This window comes from Chrysochloris asiatica, unplaced genomic scaffold (genome assembly GCF_000296735.1).
Source record: "Chrysochloris asiatica unplaced genomic scaffold, ChrAsi1.0 scaffold00008, whole genome shotgun sequence".
Lineage (NCBI taxonomy): Eukaryota > Metazoa > Chordata > Mammalia > Afrosoricida > Chrysochloridae > Chrysochloris > Chrysochloris asiatica.
This window is the reverse complement of record NW_006408526.1, coordinates 33,743,331-33,766,705: the sequence shown is the minus strand read 5'-3', so window position 1 is coordinate 33,766,705 and position 23,375 is coordinate 33,743,331. Positions and strand designations below refer to the sequence as shown.

At 42.7% G+C, this 23,375-nt stretch overlaps 1 protein-coding gene across 1 annotated transcript in view; it reads right to left on the bottom strand.

The window, feature by feature from the left end:
- Positions 1-23,375, bottom strand: part of POU2F3 (POU class 2 homeobox 3) — a 159,987-nt gene that overhangs the window by 21,615 nt on the left and 114,997 nt on the right. The window contains exon 5 of the mRNA XM_006833993.1: positions 134-238. Within this exon, the coding sequence (XP_006834056.1) occupies positions 134-238 (105 nt within the window). The remainder of the gene's footprint in view (positions 1-133; positions 239-23,375) is intronic.

Genomic DNA, 23,375 nt, shown 5'->3' with positions numbered 1-23,375 from the left:
GGGGTTTCTTTGGACAAATATGGATTAACTAAGTGCCAGGCTTTGAGGTTGAAAACTTTGCAGAGGTCTTGAAATAAACTCACTATTGGCCCAGTGAGAACATCAAGGTTCCCTGAAACAGTCTGGCACTTACCCCAGACATCTGGTTTCCGGACATCATGGTAGGACCTTGTGACAGGTGGCATGGCCGGTGGGAGAGGGTCTGCTGCAGGGAGTCACTGAGGTCCTCAGTTTTAATCTGTTAAGTGGAAGCAGGAGGAAAATGTCAGTCCTGGGCCTCCCTGAGCAAAGAGAAATGGAAATTTAGAAAAGATCAAGGTAGGTGATGAGTGACGAGCCAGAGAGGAAAGAACTTGGTGTTTCCTGGATCTGGCTACGGCTCATGGACTGATTTCCCTGCCTGTGTGCTTTCTGCAGGCCAGGGTCACAGGGAAGGACGTGGTGAGCTGGCATTCCAGGTGCCCATCTGCAGGACGGGGAACCTACTTAGAACGCTGGCACCCAAACACTATTGTGGGGAATGTGCGGGTTCATACTGTGTGCTCTTCCTCCATAAAGGGTATTGAAGTGACCTTAAAAATGAAGCTTAATGTATTCTTTTCCATTCTGAGATCCACCCCCGCTTCGATGTTAGAATACATATTTTTTTTGTTTTCAAAGTTTTTATTGTGAATTAAGTTATAGTTTACATGGGAGAACATTGGTTTTACACTCATCCTATTGTATTCTGTTTCATTGCAATGATTACAATCCCCTCCATGCATCATCATTCAACAGTATTTGCTTCTATCCCCTATGTTTTTCTTTGGATGTACACAAAAACAAAAACACTCAGGAATATATAATCATTTAAACAACAAAAGGGCACATTCTGCAAGCCTGCCTCCTGGCCACCAGCACACAGCCTTTCTTTTCTCTTGAGTCTAGAGTTCTCAGTTGCTCTATGTCTCCATATCATCATCTTTGCGTCTTATCTCTGATGTTGCTTCTTCTCTGAATAGGGTTCCACTTTCTACTCAAGCTCTTCTTCCTTGATGGTCCTAGGGTCCTCTGATTAACTACTCCTCTCTTTTCGTTATAAAACTTCTACCTTTATAGTTCTGATGATTGCAGTTAGTCATGATAACAATTACTCACTATTGAATCAAAAGAATCTTATCCCCATCTCCTTTCAGCAAACCCGTCTAGACAAGATGAAAATTATTCAGTCAGAATTCTATCTAACCCTGTATACTCTGAAACTAAACTCCCTCTTGAAAATTTGTAAGCTATTCACTTCATGCCAACTCCCTCCCCACACCTACCATTTTAGGTAGCCAATGTCTAAGTGCCCATTTCTATTAACCCTGCATACAGATGGGATGGGATGATGTAAAGATTCCTTCCCTTTCAGTTGGTATTTTGAGCTACTAAATCCATAGGTATAGGTCAAGTTCATCAAATTGTAGAAATTTACACTTGTTTCCTTTGTAATTTTTTTTTTAAATCTTCCTCTAGTCGAGTTCTGATCATCAAACCATTGAATTTAGGTCAAATAGGTTCTATCTGCAACTTTGAATGCTCTTGTGCATCTCCCCTCACTTCATATCAGCTGGATGCTTCACTCTCAGCTCTAGCCCGCTGTGGCTATGTCCTTGTCCATAGGCTCAGGTATCCCCAGGTCTCACCACACTTTTGACCAATCAGACCTTCCTCTTCTCTCTCTCATCTCCAGGTCCACAGGAGTTTATGGAGTGTGGTCAAACTCAGCCATAGCTTCATTGCTGCTTTTTGCCCACTTCCACTCACCAGTAGACCAACGTGACGTGTACTCCCTTGACCTGAAGGGACGTGATTGCTTGCCTTGATGGCTCTCTAGCAAACAACTTGCTTGTTCATGTAGTAGCCAATCAGACTGCCATTTTTGAGAATACACATATTTCAATGAGAAAATGGTGATCCTAAGTAGTCGTTTTAAAAACTCTATGTCACAAAGGAAAAACTTGGTAACTCTTTATTACTCACTCCCCCTGCCCCAGCCTATGAAGTCACCTAGTTCAGGATCCACTGATCTGGAGGACTGTTTTTCCTCCGTTCCCCACTCATTTACCACCCTTCTGTTGTCCTCTGCATGCAAAACTGCATCTAGGGCTGGCCTATGTGGCTTTGGTGACAGTCTTTGCCTAGCTCCCTACAGGTGGGGACACGTCTTTCTCATAGCCACCATTGCAGTTGCAGCCTGAGGGGCCCATGGCAGTTTCCAAACTCTCTCTCCAAGCTCTACCTCCAGTAGCGGCACAAACCACCCACCTGTGGGTTTTCCAGGTGTCCAAGGGCAGGGCAGAAAGTACTTCTGTGCCCACCCTGCCTTCATCCTGGGAACAACTACTAGCTTGTATCTTCTCGGGAAGTCCGGGGTGGGGGGCAGGGGGGTGGGGAAGGTGAAGCCAAGTGACTTGGAATTCCTATACATGATAAAGAGTCCAGGATGTAGACCCTCTGATAGGGAGGTCTGATTGAGATGGGAGCTCTTGGCCATGGAGATTCTGGCTTAAACCACCTTCTTGGTCTACACAGGGAATGCCACTGCCATCCAGGAATTTCTTGGCTGCGTTAGTTTAACACATTAGTAACCTCTTTAGGTTCACACTAAAAGCTTCTGGTTCAAAGTAACAATCAATTGTGCTTAATCCCTGTGGGAAAATGGTACAATGGATCACTAAAGGAAGCATTCCTGTAGGTAAGATCCCACTGAGTGACATCAGAGACATCAGAGATGAGAGCTCTTGTCCTAAATGTGGTTCCTTGCAGAGTAGAAACCCATGAATGTTAACTGAATAATAGACCTAACTTTCCACAGTCCCCATTGAGGTACAGAAAGGAAAACATTGACCAGGGAGCTAGGCTGCACTCTGTCTCTGACTTACTATGTAACCTTGAGCAATTACTCATCTGCTCTGGGACTCACTTTCTCCACCATTTGTTGTGTGTTTCCATATGACTTTCCCCCTTTCAAGTCTAAAATGGAATCATAATTGCTATGCCATAGTGCATTTGGGAGACTTCACTTGTTCAAGTTGCAGTTTTCTTAGCTAAAGCAGATGGAAAGCGGACCCAGAAACTCTGGCTGCACAGAAATTGGCAAGATGATGCCTCTTCCTGGGACAATCTACAAATCATTCCTCTCTTCTCTCACCCAAGGAGCTTCTTGCATAACGTTAGAAGCAAAGAAAGAAGGAATTACACAGGAATGGAGAAAGGGAGCAGTACTGTGGGCAGAGAGTTACAGTTTGTGAAAATTCAAAAATTAAGGCCATCAAGGGTGGAGTGTGTGTGTGTATGTGTGTGGTTGTCCATGAGAGTCCCACTCCCTACCTGTCTCCCATATCCCTTCAGCTCTTCCCACCCCAACTTGTCACTCCTATTTAAGAAGATCTGGTATCCTGGTTCTACCCCTAGAAATGAGAGATTATAGATTCCAGGAAGAAATTTAGTAGCAGATTTCAAAATACTAGATATAGATGAAAAACTACTTAAAAAAAAAAAAATCACCACCACTACCACAACAACTTTATAGGTTGCTCTGGGCTAAGAGTTTGACTTAGCTAAAGCCTTTTGGCCAGCCTTCTTTCTCCACCTCTCCTCTCTGTATCCCTTCTTGTCCCTGGGGACTCCCCCATCCTAGAGGGGGAGAGGTGAGGCAGGATGGAGGAAGGGGGACAGAGGGAGAACATGGAACATGGGAGTTGTAATCATACTAGTGGAGCCCCTGCAGGCAGGCGGCTTGGCCAGGCTCCAGCTAGGAGGCAAGTGGCAGGGCTCCTCATAGACTCATTATGCGCAATGAAAAGATAAGGAGGTGCAGCTATGACAGAGCTTGAAAACATGTGCTTTGCCTCCAACCTGTGTGCTATCTGTTAGAATCAGCGCCAGGTCTTCCTGCAACACTTAATCATCATAAAAGAAAACTCACCCTTTCATCTGCTTCCTGGATCAATTGTCTCCCAAATTCTTTTGGGGGTACTCTGGACCTCCCAGTTCTGAAAACCAAGGGCCTGAAAGCAGCAAAGTCCTGTGGGTGTGAGCCTGGGAGCTTTCTGAAAATCCGGGGATGATTCTTCTGTTTCATTGCTTCACAGACCTTTCAGTTTTTCATAATTAATCATTCATTGGGTGTGAGGTGCTGACAGTTACCCCCAAAGAAGACAATCCTAAGCAAACCAATAATTGAAAGACATAAAGAAGACTTCTTTCTCAACACCAAACTTTAAAATTTCAGTTACATTGGACTGGTGGGTCTCAGAAAGGGCAGAATGAACGAAGACAGAAAGGAAATCTATCCACACCTTCCATTACCTCCAGTAATTCCTTCTCAGACACTCTCTAGGGGTAAGAAACTCATAAAGGAAAAAATAAAACCCATCCCAATTCAAAACAATCGTTTTTTTACAGATGTCGAGTAGAAAAGGTTGGAGTCTTTCCAGGCAACTGGGTGTTGGCTGTGGACCTGGGAGATGAGATAGAGAGACTTCTGTTGGATCCCATTGACTTCTAATGTGAGAACCGGAGGCAAATTGGACGAAAACCTGATTTCCCCCGTAACTTGTGAAAACCCAACCAAACCCACAGCATGCCCGGAATCAGGAAAATTGTCTCCAGGGTCTTTTTGGCAGTGCTTCTCACGCAAGTGGAATATTTCTCCAGGCTCTATCTGGATGGACTAAACCTGGGGACCTGGGCCACCATGGAGTTGTGGGCTTTGATACAGCCATGGAGTATCCTGTCCACCAATTAGACAAGCTTTCTTTGTTGGTTCAGGATCTTCTACACCCACTGAGCTGTGCAAAGCTGTTACACTGAGTCTTGGGCAGTGACCAGGGAGGTAAAAAGGTATCGTGTGTGATTATCTTCTCTAATCCCCATGAACTCCCTGACACTCCCCAAGTTAGAAAGAAGAAACCTCTGGAAGGAGACAGCCCCTTCTGAGGAGGTGGAAACCCTTTTGACATTGTCTCCTTGGCTTTCTCTCCCAGCCAGGAGGTGTAGGGGCAATTGCAGCCTTTGTCACTTCACAGAGGCCCAGGGAGCATCTGCTATAGTATAGAGCTCCGCGGAAAGACACTGCCAAAACTAAGAATGGTCTCCGACTCTCTCCTGAGGCTCTTCCTATTAAACAGTAAGACAACATGTGCCAGGGGTAGGAGAAAGACTAGACTGTAGGTAACGGAAAAGGTGAGTCTCTCATTCACTTTGGGTGCATGAGATGGGACATGGTGGGGCCAGAGTCCTCACTCTTAGCCCCTTCCCATTGGCATGTTCACATGGCCTTCTCAGGGGAAAAACAGCTCAACACTAATGAATATATGACTGGTGATGGGAATGATCAAAGCTGTTGTCCCAGTTGCATAACTCGTTTGTGGAAAGTGTTTCATAAACATTTCACAAGAAGGAGAATTTCAAAGCATGAACATCTCCCAACCTGCCTTCAATTATAGGCAAGGCTTTTTTTTTTTTTTTTTTTTAAACTCCCCCCACCCCCCACCCCCTTACACTTCTCCTAACAGTGAGGAAGAGTTTCTGTTTTGTAACTGATCTATAAAGGGTTGGCAAACATACTGCTCATGAAAACATCCGGCAAATCCACTCCAGGCGATAAAATGGGACAGCCAGGTAACTCATCTCAGATGAACAAGGTTGAAAATACCCCAAGAGATGGTGACTGGGTTTTCACTTGGAGGTTGCTCCTCTCTGTGTAGCTCTTGGCTGCTCCCATAAGCCCAGGGCCATATGTCTCATGGATGTCTCAGGGGAGAACATGGGGAAATGGCTTCATGCAGTCCCAGATGTCCACTCTATGCTAACCCAGTCAAGATGCATCTCTGCCCATGCAAACTGGGCTCTTCTCCCTGATAGTATCAGACTTCTAGACCATGGAGGTAGAGACATGAGACTTTAACAAACAAAGGACTCCATGATGAGTCACTTGAAGTTGCTTTTCTTCTAAAAAGTAGCTTTCTGGAGAGACATCCTTGTTTTCTTGCTTGCTCCTACTCTGGAAACGCAACATGCTTATCATTCATGGTGTTTAATGCTTTGGTTTCACTTCTTAGGACACAGCTTCACCAGTGCTGACACATGGGTGAAGAAAACCCATCATTTTAAGCCCGTAAACTTTTTATTCTACCTCTGGGATATAAGTCCTTGAACTCCCTAACAAGGGGCTGTGCCCTGATTGAGGCCCCATCTTCACAAACATTTAGGGTGCCCAGGTATAAAATGGCAGACTTGGAGAGTATGGGCCAGTGCGCTGTTTCAGGGACCCTCCTTGCATCCCCTACAGTGGGAGCTGCATAGGTAGGAGTTGTCTTTTGTGAATGAAGCTCTGGTTCTCCTGGCAACTTACCTAGTAGACAAGAGAACAGAGCTATCCTCTCCAGCTCTTGGACTGGGCAAGAGTACCACATCGATCTGCTGATCTGTCCACAGAGAGGACTGTTCTGTCCCTCAAATAAGTGAAATGGTGGGAGACATGGGGTGGAGTGGGAGAGGCAATGCTCAGCATGGTTTCTGAATCAAACTCTGAGAACCATTCTTAGATGTGTAACTGATCACCTCACTCAGTCCTTGTGCATATACCTGTGCTGACTATGGAAGGATATTGCTGTCCTTTTCAGACTGAGGATGATAAAAAGACATCCCAGAAACAAGCATTAATCAAGACATCTGTCTTAGGGTCTATCCCTGCTGCTAACTAGTATCATGATCTTATATTGTTACTTCACTCGTCATTTCGTTGTTGTTAAGTGCTGCTGAGTCGGCTCCAACGCATAGTGACCCTATATAGGGTTTCTGTTGATTAGCTGGTTGGCTTGAACCTCCGTCCTTATGGTTAGCAGTCTAGTGCTTACCTATAGTGTCCCACCAGGACCCCCACTCATTTCTCTAGGCTTAGATTATTTCCCTGAAAAAGGAGGGACATAGACTAGAGGAAATCTACTTCAGAAATTTGTAATGTAGAAAAGAGTGAGTGGGAGTAGACTCCTTTATGTTTATACATTACTAGATCCATTTTACAGATGTAAAGATTGAGGCTTGGAAATGTTAAGAGAAACTTGCTTAGAGTCACACTGCTGGTAAATACTACAGCTGAGGTTTCAATCCAAGTTGGTCTGACTCCACACCTCCTTCATATAACCCTCTTTATCTAGCAAAAAAGGAGCTCTGGTAGTGTAGTGGTTACGAATTAGGCTGCTAACCTCAAGGTTGGCAGTTTGAAACGACCAGCCGTTTTGCAGGAGAAAAATGAAGCTTTCTGCTCCTGTAAAGATTTACAACCTCGGCAACTCTGTGAAGGGTCACTATGAGTTGCAACTGACTCCATGGTACTTAACAACAACATCTAGTATAAGGAACCCTGGTGGCACAATGGTTAAGTGCTTGGCAGCTAATCAAAGGTTGTCTCCAATCACTGGCAATCTATTCCCATAAACATTACAGCTAAGAAAACCCTATGGTAATTTTTTTCTTGGAAAATAGTGTCTCAGTAAAGTTGGGCTCTTTATCTTTTGTCTTCTTGCGGCAAAAGAAAGTGGAGTACCTCTGTAGTCCTCCAACACTGGGACTGCTCCCACTGCCGTGAAGCAGATGGTCTTCCAAAGGGCAGGTTTAAGGGCAGTGGTTTCCTGCCTCATAAAGGTCCTCTTCCAAGTTCAGCATTCACTAAATGTTTATTATGTGCCAAGAATCACTAGGGACATAATGATGAATAAGAAGCTCACAGATTAATTAGAAGACCTCACAAGTAATAAAGAATCACCTAGAGAGTGATGTTTATAAATAGCCAGAAGTAGGCACACAGAAGTAACACAAAAAAAGGTTGAGGTTCACTTTGTTGGGAAGAGGATAGCCCCCCTCTCCTCAAAGCCATTGCTGTGAAGTCGATTCAGACTCACGGCAGCCCCACAGGATAGAGCAGGGCTGCCCCCTAAGACTTCTGAGACTCATCTTTATGAAGCTTCATCTTTCAGCCACAGCACAACTGGTGGGGTCAAACTGTTGACCTTCCTGTTAGCCATCGAGTGCTTAACTACTGTGCCACCAGGGCTCTTTAGGATGATAGCCAAAGCAAAAAAAGAAGAATAAATTCATTGCCATTGAGTTCATCTCCATTCATAGTGACCCTACAAGACAGGGTCCAAAACGGCTCCAATCTTTATGAGAGTGTGGTGCTGCTATAGGATAAACACTGGGCTATTAACCACAAGGTTGGCAGTTCAAACTCACCAGCCGTTCCTCGGAAACCCTATACAGGGTCACTAAGAGTCAGAACTGACTCAATGGCACTTAACAACAACAATCTTTACAGGAGCAGGCAGACACATCTTTTTCCTTTGGAATGGCTGTTGGGTTTGAATTGCTGATCTTGTGGTTAGAAGTCCGTCCGATACTTAACCTGCTGCACCATTGAGGCTCCTGCGGAGGTTAGGCAGAGGAAGGGAGGGAAATGAGGGAAGGAGGAAAAGTCCTTTTGAGTAGTCTGTAAGGACGGAGCGATGCTCACAGCACTGTTCCAGGTAGAAGGAACACTTTGCCCAAAGTAAGTCACAGAGAGTAAATGGCACTTCATGTTAGGAATGATAAGCAATTCAACACTGGGGCCATGTGAGGTGGGAAGGGGCAGGAGGTTGGAAGACTTGTGTGCCAGGAGAAAAAGAGTTTAGACTCTGAGCAATGTGGCAAGTTTTTAACTTTAGATCCATTATCCTAATAGCTGTGTGAGATGTGGACCTGAAGAAAGTATAACTGTAAACAGGGCATCTAGTTGAGAAGCTATTTACTGCAACAGTTGAGGTGAGAACTTACAAGGACATGCCTAAGGCCCAAACAGGAGAGATGGGGCAGAGAAGACAGAATGGAGAGCTTGTAGGAGATCAAATTTATTTCCATCCCTGAAGGTTTATCCTGTGTAACAAAGGCCTGTCTATTTCTTGCTGAATACCTGGAGAATTGAAAAAGTGAAAAAACTCAGAAAGACCGTAAGCCAAACTGCTAATAGTAAATGGAGTGGAAGGAATTTGGGATGCTAGGAGGTGTTCACTTCCTAAGGCATCTACTTTTGTGTTTCATTGTTTTAAGTTAATTATTAAATTTAAACTTGTTGCTGTTATTGTTCAGTGCCATGGAGTCGGTTCTGACTCATAGCGACCCTGTATAGGGCTTCCAAGGAATGGCTGATGAGTTTGAACCACCAACCTTGTGGTTCAAACAGACTTTGTGGACCAGCACTTTATCTCACAGCACCACACCAATAAAAATTTACAGTTTGCAGGGGCTTCATTGCTGTCTTAGTGTGTTAGTGCTACTATGAAGGGGGCTTCAAAAAGTTTGTTGAAAAAATAGAATTAAAAGATAATGAAAAGAGGGAACAAATCTTTACAGCAAGGATCATTCCCACCCCCTCCATACACAGAGTAGACAGGGACGGGCAACTTGGACATTGGCTACCCAAAATGAGGGGATACAAAGGCAAGAAGTGACTGGCTTACAAGCTTTCAAGATGGAGCCTAGATCCAGAGGGTACGGAGGAAGGTAGAATCTCCACTGAGTAGTATCCAATCTGTCTGGGCGGGGCTGATGAAAGAAGATGAGGATAGCACTCATGTGATACACTAGTGAATAATTGTTATCAGGACTGACTGTGAGGGTTGGAAATGTAAAGGTAGACATTTTGAAGCAAAAGGAGGGGAGTGATTGACTTTGTAGCCCAGGAGCAGAGGTCCCTGGGACCATCAAGGGAGAAGAACAGAGAGCGGGACCCTACTCAGAGACGCAGTGACACCAGAGATGGAAGCAGAGATGCTGATGTGGAGAGATGGAGTGGCTGGGAACTCTAGACCCAGAGAGGGAGAGGGGCTGAGTGCTGATGACCAGGGGGCAGGCTTGCAGGGTATACCCTTTGGTTGGTTGATGCTGCATGGAGAGGATTGTAACCATTGCCAACATCATAATTCAAATATATCAATTTTTCTACAGTTTTACTTATTAATTGTCCAACTTTCACATTCATATGAGGTGACTGAAAATACCATGGCTTGGGTCAGGTGCACCTTAGTCTTCCATCTGATTTATTTGCTGTTTAACACTTCAGAAGGGTCTTTTTGCAGCAGATTGGCTGCAAATTCAATACGTCATTTGATTTCTTGACTGCTGCTTTCATTAGTATTGATTGAGATCCAAGCAACAGGATAACTTCAATTTTTTCTTCCTTTATCTTGATTATGTTATTGGTTCAGCTGTTGTGAGAATTCGTTTTCTTTACACTGAGGTGCAATCTACACTGAAGGCTGTAGTCTTTGATCAGAATTTTAAGTTCTCTTTGCTTTCAGCAAGCAAGGTTGTATCATATGCATATTACAGGTTGCTAATGAGTCTTCCTTCAATCCTGATGCCACAGTCTTCTTCAAATAATTCAGTTCTTTGGATTATTTGCTCTGCATACAGATTAAATGAATTTGATGGAAGGATACAATCCTGACACATACCTTTCCTGATTTTAAACCATTTGCACCAGGACTGTCTCACTCTCTCTCATTATATATACACATATAGGAGCATGGTGGCTCCATATGATAAGCACTGAACCACAAGCTACAAGGTCTAGAGTTTGAGCCCACCAGCCACTCTGCAGGAGAAAAACAAGGCTTTTTGCTTCCTTGAAGATTTAAAGCCTCAGAAACCCTATACAAGGTCGCTATGAGTTGGAATCGACTCGATAGCACTTAACAGCAACATATATTATATAAAGGGTGCTCTTCCCATAAATGACCTGAGGTAATCTCACAAAATGGTACACTACTCACTTGACCCAGAAAAATCCCAGAAAATCATGCAAATCAAGAGGTTGATAATCTTCAGGTCCATTTTAAGAATATCTGTGAAATTACCCAGGTCTTCAAGGGTATGTATATCCAAAAAGCCACCAAGCATCTGAAAGATATCACTTTCCAGAAGCAATGTATACCATTCCAATGTTACAATGGTGTTGTTGGTAGGTGTGCCCAGGCCAAACAGTGGGGTTGGACACAGGGTCAGAGGCCCAAAAAGAGTGAATTTTTTGTTGCACATGCTTAAAAATGCAGAGAGCCAAGTGGAACTTCAGGGATTAAGATGTGGATTCTCTAGTTATTGAGCACATCCAAGTCAACAAAGCCCCTAAGATGTGCCACTGAACTTACAGAGCTCATGGTCAGATCAGACCCTACATGAGTTCCCCCTGCCACAAAAAGAAGACCCTTATTGAAAATGAGCAAACGGTTCCTAAACCAGAAAGGAGGTTGCACAGAAGCAAAAGATATCCCAGAAGAAACTGGAAAAAAAAAAAAAAAAAAATCCCCCAAAAAACGAAAGCCATAGCTAGGGAGTAAATTACACTTAAAATAAAGTACAAATAAAAATAAAAGCAAAAAAACACCACACATAAACATATACATGGATGAGTCAAAAATTATCTGTACTCTGGCTACAGAATTTTATTTTAATCAATTTTTAGAAAAGACAAATACAAAATTTTTTGACATAATCTTCTTACTTTTCAATACACTTTGTCCATCTGTCAACAAGCTTTCATATTCCCTTATTTAAAAATGTTTTAGGCTGAGCTGTGAGCCAAGAATGCACTACTGTCTTCCCTTTTTCATCAGAAGTGAATCTCTGTCCTCAAAGGGCTAATTTTAGGGGACCAAACAGGTGAAAGTCCAATGGAGCAAGATCAGGACTATAGGGAGGAAGCTTTAACACCTCAACGTTAAGTTTTTACAGAGTGTCAACAGTGTGGGAAGAGGTGTGTGGATGTGCATTGTCATGAAAAATCACAAAGCCCTTGGATAGCAATCCTCTGTGTTTAATCCAAAGTTTAGGCTTCAGCTCTTCAGTGAGTATCTCACTGTAATGAGCACTGTTGATGTTGAACCGTTTTCCTGATAGCGTTCCAATACTGGCTCTTGAGAATCCCAGAAAATCGTAAGCATCAATTTTCCAGCTGATGGTTGACTTTTGCCCTTTATCTTGGTCAACAATTAAGGATGTTTCCATTCCATACTATACTCTTTACTCTCAGACTTAAAGTGATGAATTCATGTCTCATCAGCAGTAACAATTTTTTTTCAAAAGAAACTTTTGCCTTCCGTTGAGTATCAGTCCAAATTTTGTTTATAGATGTCCAAACGCTTCCATTTATATTCTTCCATAAATTATTTTGGTATCCATCTCACACAAACTTTTCGAAACCCACGTCTGTCTGTTGTGAATTTGTCACCTAATCCACTGTCACTCGTGTATTCGACAGAATCATTGCATGTGCATGCTCAATGTCATCAGCCGTGGACGTGGACAGGCATTTTAATGTAACCAGAGTGTGAATAATTTTTTGACTCACCCTGTGTGTATGTGTATGTATATATATATACATACCCATACATAAATATGCATGTATGAAGTCCTGGTGTGGTGTTGTAGAATAAGCACAGGACTGCTAACCACAAGATCAGTGCTTCATAGATAAATACACACACACACACACACACACACATATATATGTATAGTCCTTGTGTGGCGCTGTGGGATAAAGCACTGGACCACAAGGTCAGTTTGAACCACAAGGTCGGTGGTTCAAACTCACCAGCTGCTCCTGGAAACCCTATACAGGGTTGCTGTGAGTCAAAACGGACTTGATGGCACCTAACAACAACATATATATATGCAGTCCTGGTATGGTGTTGAAGGGGGAGCTCTGGACTGCTAACTACAAGGTTGGCAGTTCAAATCCACGTGGTTCAAACCCACCAGCCATTCTTCAGAAACCCTATCAGTGTCGACAACAACAACCACTGACCCTATAGTCCACAGTCCAGTGCAACGGCTCTGTAAGATAAGCAGTGAACTGTGAACTACTAAGTCAGTGGTTCAAACCGATCAGCTATTCCTTGGGTCCTGCAGAAATCTGTTGTTGTTAAGTGCTGTGGGATTGGCTCTAACTCATAGTGACCCTGTATAGGGTTCTGAGGAATGGCTGGTAGACTTGAACAGCTGACCCTGCAGTCAGTAGTATAGTGCTTATCCTACAGCACCATGCCAACACTCCCCCACAGAGATCTACCTCCTTAGAAACCCTATCCAGGGTAGCTATGAAGTGGAATCGACTCAAAGGCACTCAATAACAACTATATTACCCGTGAAAGTCGGAACTTGTATAAGACGGAAGTTTGCCAGAAAAGAAAAACTCAAATCTTTTCCATTGACATAAGCTTTAGAAAATTGGTAAAACTGTACACTGTCAAAGGCAGAAAACTTGCAAGACCTGCTCCATAGGATTTCCAATGGCTGTAATATTTCAGAAGCAGATCAACAGGCACCTCTGGGTAGCCTCCAGCCTCCAATCTCTGGGATAGTAACGGAACATGCTAACCATTTGTACCATCCAGGAACCGACAGGCTCTCTCTCACACACATACATTTAAAGCACTAACAGAGAATCCGTCCACCTCTTGCTCTCACCATATCTGTGGCAGAATCACTGTCTCTGAACAAGCAACACCTGGGATGTGGCCCGAAGACCTCACCTATGTATTTCCATAATGTTTTCCATTCCGAAAGTACTTTCAAGTACATCATTTCAGTTGATTTTCATCATACTCCCATGAGATAGAAAAAGCAGCTAATGTCAATCCCATTTTGAAGTTGAGGAAACAAAGGTACAGGAAGACAAGAGATTTCTCCAAAGTTACCTGGCTAGCTAGCTAGCAGAGCTGCGATTTGAACCCACGTCATCTGACTTAACATTCAAACTGCCTTCCTAATTCCTAGGATTTTCTGAGGAGGTCTTCAAAAGCTCTCTCTTGAAGCATCACAGCCTTTTAAATCAGTTTTGGATAGATCTGACTGATTTCATTTTGAATAGTTGTTGTTATTTGCCGTGGAGTCGGTTCTGACTTATAGCGACCCTGTACAGGTTTTTCTGAGGCTGTAAATCTTTACGGGAGCAGAAAGCCTCATCTTTCTCCCACGGAACAGCTGGTAGTTTCAAACTGCTGATTTTAAGGTTCACAGCCCGATTCGTAACCACTACGCTACCAGAGCTCCTTCATTTTGAATAGAGATACTGCAAAACTGGTATTCAGTATGAGTATCCCTAGGAAAAAAACAAAAACCCAGTGCTTTGAAGTTGATTCCAACACACAATGACCCTATAGGATATAGAAGAACTGCCCCCCTGAGGTTTCCAAGCTCTGGTAGTGTAGTGATTACAAGTTGGGCTGGTAACTGCAAGGTCAGCAGTTTGAAACCACCAGCTGTTCCATGGGAGAAAGCTAAGGCTTTCTGCTCCCTTACAGATTTACAGCCTTGGAAACCCTATGCAAGGTCGCTGTATGCAAGGAACCAATTCCATGGCCCATCACCATCACTCCCACCAATTTTCATGGAGACCAATAGCTTTCTCCTGAGGAGTTGCTGATGGCTTTGAACCACTGAGCTTGTGATTTAGTAGTAGCCAAGTACTTAACCATTGTGCCACTATGGCTCCTTGGCATCCCAATAGTAATTTAAACTAAAGTTCACAGTTTTACATTAGAGTTCACTTTGTTGTACAGTCCTATGAGTTTTGTTTTTGCCAGAATTTTTGCCACCTCCCTAATAACCCAATTTTTATCTACTATGGAGTCCTGGTAGCATAGTGGTTACGAACTGGGGTGCTAACCTCAGGGTCAGCAGTTCAAAACTACCAGCTGTTCCGTGGGAGAAAGATGAGGCTTTCTGCTCCCGTAAAGATTTACAGTCTTGGAAACCCTGTACAGGGTCGCTATGAGTCGGAACCGACTCCACAGCACATAACAACAACAACAATGGAGTCCTGGTTTGGTACTGTGGGATAATACTATGGACCACAAGGTCACTTTGAACTGAAAGGTCAGTGGTTCAAACTCACCAGCCACTCCTCAGAAACCCTATACAGGGTCGCTAAGAGTCAGAACTGACTTGAAGGCACACATAATAACCACAGCTGTTAGTATAGAGAAATTCTGATACTGTAGTGGTTACGAATCAGGCTGTGAACCACAAGGTCAGCATTCCAAAACTACCAGCCGTTCCATGGAAGAAAGATAAGGCTTTCTGCTCCTGTAAAGTTTTACAGTCTTGAAAAGCCTATACAGAGTTACTAAGAGTCAGAACCAACTCCAGGGTATACCACCACCACTATAACCATGTCTGGAGTCCTGATGTGTCACTGTAGGATAATGCACTGGACCGCAAGGTCAATGGTCCAAATTCACCAGCTGCTCCTCAGCAACCCTATTGTGGTTATGTGCCATGGAGTTCACCAGATGGTCGATGGTTCAAGTTCACCAGAGCTCCTTCAGCAACCCTATACAGGGTCATTATGCGTCAGAATAGACTGGACAACCACCAATTTCTAAAGTAAAAGTTTCAGGCTCTTGTTCTCAGCTGGCTTCTAAACAGGCGAGGCTGCGGGCTCTCTCAGGAGCTCTTTGCAGCTCTCTTTTACAATGGGCTTGCCCTTTGGTTTAATTTTTATTGAGTACACCTTTATGGAAGCAGACTGTCTATGCTTATTAGTCTGGGATGGGGCTCCAGGCACAATGGTTGGTTGAACCCACATAATTGACAGTTTAAGCTAAATTCTCTAAAGCTGGGGGGCAGTCACATTTATTAGCAAAAAGCTGAGTGAACTTGAGCCAACGGACTGCCTAAAAGTAGATCTCAGTTTTTCTACCTGTAAAAGGGAATACTCTCTGATGCTTACCCCCAGGTCTCAAGAGTTAGGACTTGATGTCTGTAAAACTTACTCCAGGGAGAACTCTTAGTTTTCTCAACAAAACAATAATGATTTAGTACATTTATTACTGGTCCAACAACAAAGCATAATGCCTGGCACTTAATAAGTACTGACTAAATACATGTAGAATGAATGAATGAGACAACTGCTTTCAACAATCCTAAAAGTCAAATAATTACCCAAATCCATACAGCTAGGAAATGGCAGAGCTGAGATTTGAACTTAGGTCTGATAAGATCCAAAATCAACCCTTTCTTCACTATATCACATGCACCTAAAAAGTGACACCAAGCTCAGCTCATTTCCTTTAGTATAAAGTTCCTAGAAAGGTCAACCAGGTGGATGCTACATTTGTGGTATGTTTATATGTATGTGTGAAAGGCCCCTGGGTGATGCAAGTGGTTAATACACTTGGCTGCTAACCAAAAGATTGGAGGTTTGAGTCTACCGAGAGGTACCTTGGAAAAAAGGTCTGGTGATCTACTTCTGAGAAAAACAGCACTTGAAAGCCCTTTGTAGCGCAGTTCTCCTCTGCCACTCATGGGCTTGCCATGAGTCAGCGTCTACTTGATAACAACTGGAGCTGGCTGTATGTATGGGTTGTCTCTGGAGGTCCAGATGGGATCATATTGACTGAGACAGGGATGGTTAGTGGGTCACCACTGATGTGGTATTGTAGGATAAGCACTGGACTGCAAATCACAAGGTCAGCAGTTCAAACCCACCAACTGCTCCTTGGAAACCCTACACAGAATATGAGTTGGCACTGACTCGACGGCACTTAACAACTATCCAGGAGTGAGTCCTGGTGTAGCACAGTACGATAAGCCCTGGACTGCTAACCGAAAGGTTGGCAGTTCAAACCATCAGCTGCTCCTTGGAAACCCTATACAGGGTCACAAAGAGTTGGAAGCAACTCCCACAACATGTAACAACCCAAACCATTCAGGATGGAAGTCTCTCAAGGCATGCCATAGACTCTGCTCTTGGTCTAGTCTTGCTAAGAAGGTTTCCACTAACCTCGATGAAGATGTAGCAGGCTTATTAAATCTCTACCTAAGAAACAGGGCCAGCTGTTCAGCCTGGCCTTGTCTTATTGCGCTTTGCTTTATTTCACACTGCAGACACTGTGTTGTGTTTTATAAATAGAAGGTTGTGGCAACCCTGTGTTGAGCAAGTCATTTTTTCCAATAACATGTCTCACTTTATGTCTCTGTACATGTCTCACAGTACTTTTAACTTTTTCATAAAAACAACAACAAGAAAAAAGTTTAATAGACTACCCACTCACTGCAATTGAGTCTATTCTGACTCATAGTGACCCTATAGTACAGAGCAGAACTACCTCATAGGGTTTCCAAGGCTGTAAATCTTTAGGGAAGAAGATGGCCATAATTATCTTGTGGAGTGACTAGCAGATTCAAACCACTGATCTTTGGGTTAGCAGCTGAGGGCTCTAAGCACTGTGCCACTAGGGGTCATTAATAAACTGTAAACATAACTTTTATATTTGAACATAACTTTACTGGGAAGCCCAAAAACTTGTGTAAATTGCTTTATTGCAATATTCACTTTATTGTGGTGGTCTGGAACTCAACTAGCAAGATCTCTGAGGTATGCCTCTACCTTACACAAAGACAAAGTCATCAAGATTCTAGAAAAACAAAATGAAAACAAAGCAGCTTGAAAACATGGAAGGGAAAAAATTAGATAAAACTGAATAGGAGCAAATGTTAAAATCCTTCATTTAGAATATGAACATTTAGAATATGAACATTATCTGCACCAGTTGAGACAACAGTTTTTTAAAAACTTGAAAGGTATGAACTGACACTCAAGAGCTTGTAAGTTGGTTGTTGTTATTGTTAAGTGTTGTAGAGTCAATTCTGACCCATAGCGACCTTGTAGAGGGTCTCCAAGGAGCAGCTGGTGAGCTTGAACCACCGACCTTGCAGTTCAAATGACTTTGCAGTCTGACACATTATCCCAGAGCTCCATACCAGGACTCCTGTAAGTTGTTAGTATGATATAATTATTTGTAAACAAACAAAACCCTTTAAGATAGTCTGAAGAAACAGGAGTATTCAAATCAAGGCTCCAGGGTCAAGTAGACTCCACGTATAACTGGAATCACACTACAATAAATGAATAATTTCTGCTGAATGGTCTGCTGTGCTCTGACCTACCCAGGTCTCAACTGAGTGGTGGGTACTGAACAATCAGGGGTGTTATACTTAGAAAGGGTGATCAGCAGACTGAAGCCTATGCATATAAAGGTCAGGGCATAAACAGACAAGTTCAAAGGGGTTTTGTGAAAGTAAAAAATGAGAAGCAGCCTAATGTCCATTGATATGAAAATAAAAAATAAAGTATGCTAAAACAGTAGAATATGAAATCTGTTGCTGTCAAGTCCATTCTGACACATGGTGACCTCATATGGTACAGAATAGAACTGCTCCATTGGGTTTTCTTGGCTGTAACCTTTATAGAAGCAGATCACCATGACTTTCTTCTGCAGAGCTGGCTGGGTGGGTTTGAATTACTAATCTTTAAGTTAGCATCTGATTGCAAACTGCTTATACCACCCAGAGACCTTACTAGAATATTATGCAGTCATTAATAAGAATCTTATAATTCTATATATACTGCCATAAAACAATTTATAAAGCGTAGTGGTTATGAATCGGGCTGGGAACTGCAAGGTCAGCAGTTCGAAACGACCAGCTGTTCCTCGGGAGAAAGATGAGGCTTTCTGTTCCTGTAAAGATTTACAGCCTCGAAAACCCTGTACAGGGTTGCTATGAGTCAGAACTGACTCCATGGCACATAACAACAACAAGAAGCCATTTGAACTGCAAGGTCAGTGGTTCAAGCTCACCAGATGCTCCTTGGAAGCCCTATACAGGGTTGCTATGGGTCAGAACCTACTTGATGGCACTTAACAACACCAACAACAATTGTTAATATGGAGTCCTGGTGTGGCACTGTGGGCTAATACATCAGACTGCAAAGTCATTTGAATTGCAAGCTTGGTGGTTCAAACTCACTAGCTACTCCTTGTTCGCTATGCATCTGAATCAACTCAAGGGCACTTAACAACAACAACTGTTAATATAATCCTGTAGTGGCATTGTTGAGTTAATGCACTGGACTGCAAGGTCAGTTTGAACTGCAAGGTCGGAGGTTCAAGCTCAACAGCCGCTCCTTGGAAACCCTCTATACAGGGTCGCTATGAGTTGGAACGGACTCAACAGCACTTAACAACAACATTGTTAATATTTAAAAGAAAGTTGCCAAAGAATGCACAAAACACAATACATGCACTCACATATATAAACATACATATGTATTGCTAAAAATTCAACAAAAATTCATAAATTTCCATTTGTATCCATTTTTAAGTTCAAAGAAAAGTCTTCTAGATATAAACACATTACACCAATAACAAGAATTCCCTCTGGAAGGAGAACTGACATTGAGAAGACATCAAAAGTCTTTCCCTTTTGAGATTTCCAGCAAGATGAGGGACTAGGCTAGGGGTGGGGAACATCCAGTCCATGGACCATATAAGGCCCGCAAAAACAGTTGGTTTGGCCCTGACGAGGGAACTGCAGTTCCAGCTATCACATTAGGGGTGAATTAATTAAATGTTTGACCACATAGAGCAGGCTAAGTTTTAAGTGGTAGTTTTATATGGTCCGTGGATGATGACATAAATTTTGACAGAAAAATTATTCCCTACCCCTAGACTAGGCAAACATCCTATCCAGACCCTCTATACCAAAGACAAGAGAGAGCAAATGAAACAGATACAGGTGATAACCCTGGAACCCCAAGGAAAGGATTTAGAAATGGATCGAATACTGACTAGGAGAAGCTGAACAAAGTGGCCAGTGAGGAGACATACAGAATGGGTGAATTGTCAGCTGGCTGACACAGCATGGTCATTTTGACTAATAACATCTGAACAGGACAAGAATCTGATTATAGGCTCCCCTTGACTAGGATTGCACACGTGCCCACACAAGTGGCTGGGGACCAGAAAGGATCTCCTTCTTGGACTAGGAACCCTGATCCTAGCTACCCTCTGAGCCAACAGAACTCCTTCAGGGACAAGAAGCTCTGTCCCGAGACACCTTCTAGGCTGGCAGGAACTCTATCCAGGACCTGGCATGCTGCCTGCCATGACCTCTTTGGCTGGCAGAGGATCTGATGCCTACTTGGACAGCAAGAGCACTGCCCAGGTATCCTGCCCATCCTTCTCCCCACTGACACACACACCATTTTTTCCTTTTTCCCCCTTCCCTTGTCTTTTCTTTTTCTAGTTCCCTTTTTCTTTGTTATTTTTTCTTTTATGCCTTCCCTTCCTTTTTTTTCTTTACGATTCCTTTTCTTTTCTCCCTCTCTAGTATTTTTCTCTTTCCTTTTTTTACTTCCTTAGTTTTAGTCCCCCTTTTCTTTTTAGTTTTTTATTGTTGTTTGTTGGCTTTTCCTGCATTTTAAAAAAAGTGATTTCCTTTATTGCTTGTTTTTCTCTTATTTTTTTCCCAACCCAAAAGGAGACAGCAACCATACCAACACTACCCAGACACACTCACACCTCCTGCAGCTCCACCCACTAGTCAAGGACTACCACCTATTCCTGTACCACCTGACCAACAGACAGCAGTCTACAACAACCCAACCAGTTCTCAACTGTGCTACACTCACAGGGAACTACACCCCCTCTCTATCATACTCCCATTCTCCTTTGTACCCACCAGGATAGGTGGTAAGCACCTAAGAATGGGCCAACATACAATCACCAATTAAACACAAATACAATAACACCACAATGTCTCAGAGAAAAAGTCAACCTCACTTCACATGAAGAAAAAAAACAGAGTGGCTTAAACAAGTTACCAAAACACAGAGTCAGAAAACTTTCCTGAGGAATACATGGCATTGGTGCTACCTGATAAGGAATCCAAAAGAATGATATTTAGGTACATTCAACAGATTATAGGAGTCCTGGTGTGGTGCTGCAGAATAATGTGCTTGACCATAAGGTCAGTTTGAGCCAGAAGGACAGTGGTTCAAACCTAGCAGTTGCTCCTCAGGATCCCTATGCAGGGTCGCTATGAGTCAGAACCAATTCAATGGCACTTAATAACAACAAGAGATTATAAGAAAGATCAAAGAAACTATAGACCAAATCAAGAAAAACAGACACAATTCTAGAAGAATTCACGAAAGACTATAAAGAATAAATTGATAAAATAAATGAAAAATTAGAAACCATAAAAAATAGAAAATACAAAGCCAAAAGATTAAAACTACAATTTCATAAATAGATAGTGTATTCAAAGGGCAAAGAAGTAGACTTGAACCAAAGGAAGACAATTAGCAAGAGTGAAGACATACTTTTTAATACTAATCTGTTAGAGGAATAATCAGAAAAAAAGAGAAGAAAGCCTAAGAATTGAAGAATAACTTACATGTGATTAGAATTGCAGAACAGGAAGAGACAAACAACAGCAACAAATAAACAAAACCAGAAAACTGTCAAAGATTTGTTGAAAGAAAATTTCACCAATCATAAAAGAGGAGAAGGTATACGTTCAAGAATCTCAACACACACCATACAGGACATAAGTAAAAAGAAAATCACCAAGACATATACCATAATCAAACTTTCCAAAAACCAAACACCAGGAAAGAATTTTAAAAGCAGCTCAGGAAAAATGCAAAGCTACTAAAAGAACCAATAAGACTAATTTCCAGACTGAAAACCAATAAAACTCGTATTTCTTGGTAGAAACCATGCATGCAAGAAGACAATGAAATGACATATATAAACTGTTAGAAAATAATTGTCAGCCAAGAATCATATACCAAAAATTGTCCTTAAAATATAACAGCAAAACTGGGACATTTCTAGATAAACAGAAATGGAAAGAATTTGTAAAAACTATAACAATCTTGTAAGAAATACTAAAGGTTGTTCTTTGTTGGTCCAAACAGTTTTTTGGACTGTTTGAACCAATAACAGCAGATAGCAACCTCAGATTTAACACACATGACAACACCACACAGAAGTCAGCTCAGATATAGAAGTGTTGTTGTTAAAAGTGTCAATGATATAAAAGCAGCCATAGTAAAACACAATTACAAGCTGTGAGCTAAGTCCGACCATGTTCAACGGACTTCTGTGAACCCGGGTGGAGACCTGGTTGGTCAGCAGTGTGGCAAGACCTGGAGACTCCTGGGCCCAGAGACAGTGACATAGCCACAGAGAACTAGAGCGAGAGTGAGGCATTCAGCTGATATTAAGTGAGAGGAGATGCACAAGAGCACCCACACTTGCAGATAATACCCACTTGGGTGGATGATCAGAACTCGACTAGAAGAAGAAAGAAGAGGATAAAAGAGTAATCTGGTACAATTTGATGAACTTGGCCTTTATCTATGGATGCAGTAACTCAAAAGAGGGAACAGATCTTTACAGTGAGGATCATTCCCACCCCCTCAGTACACAGGTTGGACATGGATGGGCAACTTAGACATTGGCTACACAAAATGTGGGGGGGCTGGCTACAAAGGCAAGAAGTGACTGGCTTAAAAGCTTTCAAGAGGGAACCTAGATTCAGAGGGCGTGGAGGAAGGTAGAATCTCCACTGAGTGGTATCCAATCTGTCTGGACAGGGCTGATGAAAGGAGATGGGGATAGCACTCATGTGGTACAGTAGTGAATAATTGCTATCAGGACTGACTGTGAGAGTTGGAAATGTAAAGGTAGACATTTTGTAGCAAAAGGAGGGGAGTGGTTGACTTTTCAAGTCCAGGAGCTCAGGCCCCTGGGACCATCAAGGGACAAGAGCCGAGTGTGGGACCCTATCCAGAGAAGCAGTGACACCAAAGATGAAGGCAGAGATGATGATGTGGAGAGATAGAACTGCTGGGAACTCTAGACCCAGGGAGGGAGAGGGACTGTGTGCTGATGACCAAGGGGCAGGCTTGCAGGGTATATCCTTTTGTTGTTTGATGATGCATGGAGGGGATTGTAATCATGGCAATGAAATGATATACAATAAGATGAATGTAAAGCTAATGTTCTTCCATGTAAACTATCACATAAGTCACAATAAAAACTTAAAAACAAAACACAATTACAAGACTTAAAATAGGGAACTGCCATTGAGTCGGTTCTGACTCATAGTAACCTTGTATAGTGTTTCTGAAACTGAAAACCTCATCTTTCTCCCATGGAGCAGCTGGTAGAGCCGAACTACCGACTTCTTTCATTAGCAGCCTACTAAACTATCAGAGTTCTTTAAAATAGGGTAGTAGTGTGTGGTGCTGTGGGCTAATGCGTCAGACTGCAAGCCGGTGGTTCAAGCTCACCAGCTGCTCCTTGGAAACCCTATACAGGGTCACTATGGGTCAGAATCGACTTGACGGCACTTAACAACAACTAGTGATATCAATTTGTAAACGAGGACAACTATAAAGCAAAAAGAGGGAATAAACTGTGTAGTTAAAGAACTTCCAAATAAATGGAGAGAAA